At 43.8% G+C, this 9,594-nt stretch overlaps 1 protein-coding gene across 1 annotated transcript; it reads right to left on the reverse strand.

The window, feature by feature from the left end:
* Positions 1-8,320: 8,320 nt before the first annotated feature.
* GVQW3 (GVQW motif containing 3) lies at positions 8,321-9,546 on the reverse strand (the record flags this gene model as incomplete). The annotated part of the gene is given in 2 exon segments (XM_082749636.1): positions 8,321-8,334; positions 8,337-9,546. Coding segments are annotated over 2 exon segments (633 nt in total). The 5' UTR covers positions 8,956-9,546.
* Positions 9,547-9,594: the final 48 nt, after the last annotated feature.

Raw genomic sequence — 9,594 nt, forward strand, 5'->3', positions numbered from 1 at the left:
CCTGGCCTCCCACAAATAATGCAAACTTTGCCCAATTCACCAGCATTGGAAACAGGACATGGGAAACACATCTTTAACAGAAACAGCCATGACAGCCTCTGCATCTGTTCTGTTTAAACAGCAATGACACCACGCCACTTGTCTTTGTGGACCTAACACCTGCCATCTAGTCCCAGGCCAAGACCCCTGCCAATTGGTTTCAGAAAAGGCCATCTATCAACAGTGTTTAGGCACCACCTTGATTAATCTGCTATACAGGAAGGTACAAAACATAACTTTAAGAATTATTTGTCTTAAGCAAAAACAGGTTTAAGCTTTATTAACTGGCAAGAGCTAGAAGGCAATGGGTCAGGCTTTGCTGATCATTGCCATTTTGTGGAGTAATTCAAGAGCCGTTAGGAAGACTAAAAAAACCAAAGGAAATTGCTATCTACTGAGTCCTTTACCGTGTGCCAGGTCTTGTGCTGGGGGACACCTGCGTTAAAGTAAGCCTCATATCTAATAATCACTATATAACATGCTATATTCTTGCTCTTGCCTGTCTCCCCCACTTACAAGTATGCTCAGGAGGAGGAACGTTTTCTTGTCCTGTTTATTGTTGTATCTTCCGTGTTTAGAACAATGTCAGATACACGTAAGCAGTCGATAAATATGTGTTGAACCAACAAAATGAACAAATCTACGAGATGAGTGTTGTTATTTTCCTTTTACAGATGAGTAAATTGGAGTGCTCCGAGGGTGCAAAATGAAAGGCACATGGGTCGTTAAGGAGCCAGTACCTGTTCTTGCTCTTCTGTTCTTTCTACCAACCAAGAGACTTACACTTTGATCTTGAAGAACTATCTCGGCTTGACAAATCTATACATGCCCCCAAAATATGTACATATACTCATTTGAAAGTCTGAAATTTTACCAAAGAGGTATATTTGGCATTTTAATGATAAACATTTTGCTAAAGCAACAATAAAGGACAGATTTTCCCAAGATAACAACCTTTTCACCTATGGATAGGCATTATTTACATCATTTCTCACTTTAAAATCCCAGGACATGTTTACTCTTCAGACACAAACAAAAGTGCAGCAATTCCAGATTCCATTGAAATCACATTTGCAAACTTTAGATTTGTAAGTTACAATGGTAAGATGACTAATGATATGCTTCAGAATTCTCAGGGTGGGATGCCAAATATTCCCATGTACATCCGTGCTGGGTGAGCATCCCAGTATGGGAGGAGGTAGACCTGGCCCATCAAAAGCCATTCCTAGTCTAACAAAATTATGTGGAAGGCTCAAGGATTCTTCAGAGAATCAGCTGTAATAAAATCCATCTTGAGAATACTCACTTTGTATGAAAGAATGCAAGAGAGTGAGGTTACTTTTGCTTGGGAGAGTATTTCCATATCCTTTCCCATTGTCAGAACACACTTGATCCATATATGCTCTTTTATTTATCTAGGATTATATAACAGGAGCGCGCCACTCATGGTAACTTCCCATATCACTTCGGCCTTTTTTTTTTTGGTAGGGATTCTGGTCACTTGCCTTCTCCTCTGCGGCAGGCCCTTTTCCCTTCTTACTACCGATAGAATATCATACAACCTCCATGTCCACCCAGGCTGTTAACCTTTCGAGGACCAAATTAGTGGTTTGGCTTGTCTCCATTGCCACCTTTTGGTGCTACTGTTGAATTATTCTGATGGTAGAGGTGGTAAGTAATATTTTGTAGAAATTTTTAGAAAGAGAAGAAACAGAGAAATTAAGAAAATACATAACCGGGGCACCTGGGTGGCTCAGTGGGTTAAAGCCTCTGCTTTTGGCTCAGGTTATGATGCCAGGGTCCTGGGAACCGAGTCCCGCATTGGGCTCTCTGCTCGGCGGGGAGCCTGCTTCCTCCTCTCTCTCTGCCTGCCTCTCTGACTACTTGTGATCTTTGTCTGTCAAATAAAGAAATAAAAAAATCTTAAAAAAAAAAAAAAAGAAAGAAAACACATAACCGAGCCACCAGGAGTTAGCACACCCATTCCAGTCATTAAAAAAAACCAACACATTTTCGGATTTATATATAATATTTTGTGTACCAGTCTTTTCACTTAACATTACAAGCATTTTGCCATGCTATTTTAACTGTTCATAAACATTAATTATAATGACTGCATAATAGTCTATTGTACAGTCATACGGTAATTTATTTAACCAATTTTCTACTGTTGGACTTCTGGATTGTTAAGTATAAATTCTGCCCACATTTTAGACTATTTCTTTAGGACAGAGTCCCAGAAGCGGAATTAGAGGATCAGAAGATATAAACATTTTTAAAGCTCCTGATAGATACTGCCAAATTGCTTTTTAGAAAGCTGTTGCCAATTTACACTTCTAACATTGCCAGCGTGTTTCTCTACCAATCCAGATCTGTCTAAAGGATAATAAAATTTAAGTAGAACACACAGTCCTCAAGCTATTCATGCAGCTGGAGAGCCTTCATGACCACAGCACAGAGGCCTATGGCAAAGGTCAGACCTATTGCTGGGTATGCAATTAACAATGCGTTCGTGTGAGCACATAGGGCATGGAAGAGGAGCTGTACCGAAGTGGGGAGTAAAGGAATTAGATGTCAGACTGTTGAATCTAAGGCCTGGGTCTCTTTCATCCATTGCTGCACCCAGCACACAAGACAGTGCCTGGCACATACAGTCACACAACAGAAATGTGTTGAATTAACACAGACTGTTCTTTCAGAAGCATTTTTTCCCCCCAGCGGCTATAGGAGTTAGTCACTCCTGGATTCAAGGGAAACTTGACTGGTTGGATTATAAATACCCTTGTCAACATCTGTGCGATCCTGAGATTCCACTTCAGTTTTAGAAAATCGGCTTAACTGAAGGTGACGCCATAAGGCTCTCTTTAGGGGAAAAACAAGTAAACATATCTGAAAGGTACACCCTGGGCACCAGCACGCAGCGAAGTGTATGATTCAGTGAGTGTTGTTACCTCCACAGTAGTCACTTCCACAGGTGAGAATGTAAACTCATTCAAGTGCTGCCCATGACCGTGGTGATTTTGGACCCACCTTCAGTTCATTCGGTTACCACACTAGTCGCAACGCTGAACTATCTGCAGTATTGCCCAAACTGTTTGAGATATTATAAGGGCATAATATAAGTAGTAGTGTGCATAATACCATTTTTAGTCAATGTGGTTGAGATAAACTAGTTCATTCAGTTCTAGTTCACTCTGCTGGCACTGTAAAGATTCCCTTCAATATTCCATAATTTTTATATAATAAACTGTCAAACACTGCTGGATCAATATGGCATTAACAATGTTATTGATGGAAAAGACTCAATCTTCTGTCATTTTGTATATACACTTTAAAGATTTTTTATTTTATTTATTTGTCATAGAGAGAGAAGCGAGAGCAAGCACAGGCAGACAGAGTGGCAGGCAGAGGGAGAAGCAGGCTCCCTGCCAAGCAAGGAGCCCGATGTGGGACTCGATCCCAGGACACTGGGATCATGACCTGAGCCGAAGGCAGCTGCTTAACCAACTGAGCCACCCAGGCGTCCCTGTATATACACTTTATATACATTGGACCAGGTAGGCAAACTATGGTCCATGGGCCAAATCTGGCCCATCATCTGTTTTTCTCTTGTGTGTAAGCTAAGAAGTCTAAGAATGGCTTTTTACATTTTTAAAAACAGTCGAACAAAATCAAAATAGTATTTTGTAACATGTGAAAATTATATGAAACTCAAATTTCAGTATCCATAAGTAAAGGTTTATTAGGACACAGTCACGTTTATCTGTTTCTGTATTAGCTAGGTCAACTTTTGCAACAATAAAATGCTGAGCAGTTATTAAACAGACTGTATGGCCTACAAATCCTAAGGCATTTCCCTTATGGAGAAAATTTGTTGACCCTTTCACTAGACCCAAGGGTCCTTAGAGGTACTTAAGTTTCCCAGTATAAATTTTTTATTTCTAGATATTAATACTGGGAGAAGGGTTATGAAACTGGGACAGTATTTGCAAGGATCTGATAAGGCAGAGACTAGAGAAGATAAATACATCCAGATTGCTTGGGGTACTGTGTAGAGGCCGGTAAAATCTGAGAGGTCTGATCCAACCAAGAAGCAGTTGGAGAATGCAGGGTTGCATATACAGTTCCAGTAGCAAAGGAACATCTTGCTGATTGAGCTACACAGGACCCTGGTGAGACCCAGTCCCCAGAAACCTAGTGAGCCTTGCTGACAAGGTGCTCTGCAAATAGCAGGCTGGGTAGCAGTGTATGAGATGCAGAGACAGACAGTTCCCCAACAGTAACCTCCTCCTTTACTAGATGTCCTCAAGTTAGTTGGTACCCAAATTGATCCAGGCATCTCCATGGGCAAATCTGAACTCTAAGAAATGGATCTGAAAGGAAGGCTCTGAAAAGCAGGTCCCAGGTACACATTCTTCCCAAACAATAACATTTCAGTGAGGATTCATAGCCAAGGGCAGAATTCAGAAGACTACAGAGCTTCCCATGTTTTTTTTTTTTTTGAAATTAAAGATTGGTGAATACTCTCTCTGTTTTTGCTCATTAACAGTGGGGCAAGTGGAAGTAAGGTAGGGAGCGGTGACAGGTGGAGGAAGAATTAGATAAAATCACTGATGGGATGATCTGCCCTGGAAGGTGTCTACTCTCCTGGACTTCCAGCTGTGGAATTTAACATTCTATATGGATTTTGAACCAGAATGGGATGAGGAGAGAGATCAGTCTGAAAGCCAAAGAGATTTCATTAACTGACCATGTGCTGAGCTTGAGAATTATAGTCAAGGTTTGCAGATGGCCAGCTCTCCTCCTGATGTCCTACAGAGAGCCAGGCTTCATCTTCTACAATTAGGGGAGCTTACCCTGAGAGAATGGGATTTGGATGTTGTATTTCTGAAAAACATTCATGACTCCTGAATACCTGAGATAACCAAACTGCCTCCTTAAGAAACGTGTAACACTGATTGCCTCTGGGGAGTGGAACCACTGGTGGCTAAGGGTGGGAGAGAGCTACTTCCTCTTCCTGGTCTGTCTCTTAGATAAAAACAAAAACAAGAACACATCCCTTCATGTTGCCCCACCCTGCTTCTTGAAGATAGGAAAGAAACTTAGGGACAGGCAATTTCCCTACTCAAGACTATAGGGCTGAAGTGGGGAGCTGGAAAAAGGACAAAAAATTAAGAGTTGTAAGTTGAACGGAAAATCTTGACCAAGAGGGAGGGAGGTGTGATCCTGAACCAGAAAACAAAGCACCAGTATAACAGAGGAGAAGGAGCAAACTGATAGAGAATAAACAGAAGTGTGTTAAGAAAAGCCAAGGACAAGAGCCTGGGGGATGATGATAAGTAGATTCTTGAGACTCAGGAAACCTGTGGGGCAGGTGGAAGTCCAAGATGTAGTTCAGGGTAAATTCTGTGTCAGTGATAAAACAGATTTGGTTGGGGGCGCCTGGGTGGCTCAGTGGGTTAAGCCTCTGCCTTCGGCTCAGGTCATGATCCCAGAGTCCTGAGATGGAGCCCTGCATCAGGCTCTGTTCAGCAGGGAGCCTGCTTCCCTTTGTCTCTCTGCCTACTTGTGATGTGTGCCAAATAAATAAAATCTTTAAAAAAACAGATTTGGTGGGTGGGTGGGCACATGAGAGGTACTGTCATACAAGAATTCTCTGGGGATAATCATAGGAGCTTATGCTTTGGCCTGGGGCTTAGTGTTTCTGGGCAGCCATGTATGGATAGTTTGCTGTGTGATGAGTGTTCTGGCAGAAATTTTACTTCACCAAATCTGAGCCATCTTAGGAGCTATTATAATTTTTTTTTTTAAGATTTTATTTATTTATTTTTTGGAGACAGTGAAAGCGAGAGAGTGAGTCTGAGCTGGGGCGAGAGGCAGAAGGAGAGGGACAAGCGGACTCTCCACTGAGCACGGAGCCAGATGTGGGGCTTGATCCCAGAATCCTGAAATCACAACCTGAGGGGAAAGCAGAGACTTAACCAACTGAGCCACCCAGGCACCCCGGGTCTATTATCATTTCATTGAATATTTCCTGGGAAGCCTTGCAAACGGGTAATTGGTTTAGGGAGAGCCATAGTTCGACCTGACTAGTACACAGCACATGATCTAAAGTAAACAATTAAGTCCTTTTCATTCTAGATACTAGTAACATTTTGAACTCACATTCTTGATTACCTGCTTCTGGTTGCTGTGTCCAAACCCTGTCTGGGCCAGCAATGCTTCTCGTACCCTATGCTCCAGCATGGTCTTGGTCCAGCATTTTTGGAAGGCTCACTCCAGCCCTGTTCACAGAACAGGAATAAGTCCAGAAATAAGTTCTCTCAGGTTGGAGATAAGGCCTTGAAATACTGTTGTAGGATCCTGGCCTTGACCAAGGAGCATACAATTTTCCAACAATTACCACTGAGCCTACCAAGGATTAATGTGAGGTTCAGCCACCAAGTTGCAATAGCCAGCTATGGGGGCTTTGTTCCAGAAGTGCAGGGTCCCTGGTTGCAAGTGCTTGTGGGGAACCAGGGCCTCACCTGATGTGGAAGATGTAATGGTCCTGAAATGGAATGCCTACAAATGGCTAAGCATGTAGAAATCTATAAGCTGTTGTTTGGTTTAAGAGTTCTTTTGCACAAGACCTTTTATTTGTGGGATAAGGTCTAGGTTTCAGAGCACTTCAAAACTGACAGGTATTAGTAGGAAATGTCATTTTTTGGAGAAGATAGAGACGGTGAAAGAACAGAACTAAATATAACTATGTTGAATAAATAAGCGTTGGGCTTCTATCAAGCAATATGTTTTAGTAACTTACTAGTTAAATGATAGGGACTGTTACCCATAAGAATCCTTGGGTAAAACAAAGACATTGGCTAATCCTGTGAAATGCTCTAACCATCCCTTCACTGCACTTTGTCAGATATTTCTGAGATGTATCCAGTTTATTGGAAGCCACTTGGGAAAAGTTCCATTCCATAAATCCTTGCGGAGAGGCAGAAAGAGATAAAAAAAAAAAAAAATTAAACTTGCAGAACTTTTTCCGGGGGGGGCGGGCGTGGTTGATGGGAAAACTAGATAATCAAGTAAGTGAGTTATTATAAACCTATCCACAGATGCAGGGGAAGCAATTTATAAACTTATGGCATAGTTAGGGCGGAGGAGAGGAAGCAAATTATCCGAAATTGTTCATCTTGTACAATAAACACCATTACCTTCCTCCAGACTTTGCTATTTCAGCCAACAGTGCCATCACTTTCATACCAATGCCGGTTCGAAGAGTCAGGCAATTCCACCTGCTTTGGGAAGCTTTCCCTAATTTCCTAGCCTCCTGTCTCACCCTTCTTTATGGATCCAGTCAGGAATCATCTCATCTGGATGTCTACCCAGCCAGCCCTTGATGATTTTGTTTTATACCTTCACAATGTCAATGCCCAGCAGCGTTCTAAAAACTGCATGTGCTCAAAAGCCACCTGATAGTGGTAGGCATTAGTTACTAAAAACAGGCCGCTGTGTGGAAATCAGCACCTTGACCTTAAGTCAAGGTCTAGAGAATCACCTTGTCTTCTCCTCACACACTGCGGCCTGGGACTAAGTCCACTGGCTTCTATTTTCTGGGACCAAATCCTCCCTTTCCAGCAGAGGGGATACACAAATGAGTGGGGGCGGGGGGGTCCAGGGCACAGCACAGGACTCATGAAATGAATCCAGCTTTTCTGTAAGAGACAGGTGTGTGATAAAGTGAGTATAGGTGAGTATAGGTGAGTATAGGTGGCCAACCCCTGAGTACTGAGTGGTTGCCACTGAGTTATTTGGGCTGGATATGCCCTTAGCAACGCTCACTAAGTCAGCATGCCACTACCTTCTGTACCATACCTCAGGTCCTGCCTGTGAAGCAGGCTGGGACTGTAGGCTTTCTTTTGAGGTCCTCCCATAATATGCCTTCATGGGCAGAGAAGGACTCCAGGAGGTCCTGTTCCCACCTTTCAGGTATGATCCCCTAAGGCAGAATGTTGAGAACACAGGAACACAACAGCCACAACAAGCTAAGGCCTGGGCAGTGAGGAGATCCAAACTTTAACAAGCAAAAGACATCAAGAAACAAGCAAGTACCAGAGATCAACAGGCAAAGTTCCTCAAAACCAGAAGACGGCCCAGTAGTCCAACAAGGGTAACTAAGAGGGTGGTAACACGTGGGAAAGAGTGATAAAGACTGAAAATGGATGAGCAGGAAATGAAGGTGCCTAACTGTGAGGCAGCTTTCTAGCTCAGGCTCAGCTACCTCACATTCCTTTTACCATGGGGTGACCAGTCCTGAGCTGCCCTGGTGGGAAGGCTTGTTGATGATGAAGCCTGCAGAAGCTGGTTGGCAGGGTAGTGGTTTGGGGGATGGGATACAGGCAGAGGTATCTTCCCACCAGCTTCACACTCGAGATGAGTCCGTGTTTCAGAACTTATCTTTTTCCTTACACACAAGCTATTTTTATTTTTCCTCATTTCCTTTGAAAGATCAGACTGAAAGTCAAATCTCTGAGGTTTGGGTTCATCCTTCAAAATACCTGATATAACTTTTGCAGATATTTTCCTCATATTTAAGTTCTCTTTCAAAATGAGTCTAACGGTTTCTTTATCTAAATTTAACTCTTCCGCCATCATCCTCACCGTCAACCGCCTGTTTGAACAAACCAAGTCCTTGACCTTCTGGATATTTTCATCCGTCCGGTGGGTGACTGGACGACCACTTCGGGCGTCATCTCGGACATCTTCCCGCCCTTCTTTAAACCTTTTGTGCCAGTCGAAAACTCGGGCCCTTGACATGACTTCATCTCCATAAGCTTCTTTTAAAAGGTGGTGGGTCTCACTTGCGGACTTGTTCAATTTCACGCAGAATTTTATACTAATCCTTTGTTCTAGATAGCGGTCACTCATTCTGGCACTTAAACAGCACACGAAAGTGAAAAGACCACAGCTGTAAGGGGAAGAGAGCGGAACCAATCTTTATAGGGCTCCAAGTGGAATCATGTCGCTCGTAACGATCCTCCAGAAGCCTCACCAGGGAAAAGTAACTGCTTCTCTTGAGTTTTCGTCCCTCAGCTTCCGGTTGAGGCGGGGAAACCCATCCTGAAAAGCTAACAGGGCTTAAGATTAGCTGCAAAACTGGGGAAAATGAAATCTCCTACACGTCTCCGTTCAATTTGTGCACGCAGGTCTGCGGAAAGTGGGCAAATCAGTCAACAAGGTCTTTCGATTCCGCGGCCCTTCAGCGTCTATGGCGATTTCTGCAATAGAGACCTAAGTGGTGGCAACGTAAGCAAGCAAGGAGAGATATAACGTGCAAGCTCGCCGCCCCAGGTCTGCGGAAACCCCCGCACGCCAAACCTACCGACGGTGCCGGGGGCTCGCCAGCTCGAGAGTCCCGGGAGACATGCCCGCATGCGCAAAGCCATCGCCTGGCGGGGTAGATTGTGCGCACGCGCACTGCGGCAGCCCGCGCCAGGCCTCGCCTGCACCTCGCCACACCCGGGCCGGCGCGCTTCTTTGCGCGTGCCCGCCGGCGGAGAAGTCGGC

The sequence above is a fragment of the Mustela nivalis genome (assembly GCF_964662115.1).
Source record: "Mustela nivalis genome assembly, chromosome: 9".
NCBI classification, from domain to species: Eukaryota; Metazoa; Chordata; class Mammalia; order Carnivora; family Mustelidae; genus Mustela; species Mustela nivalis.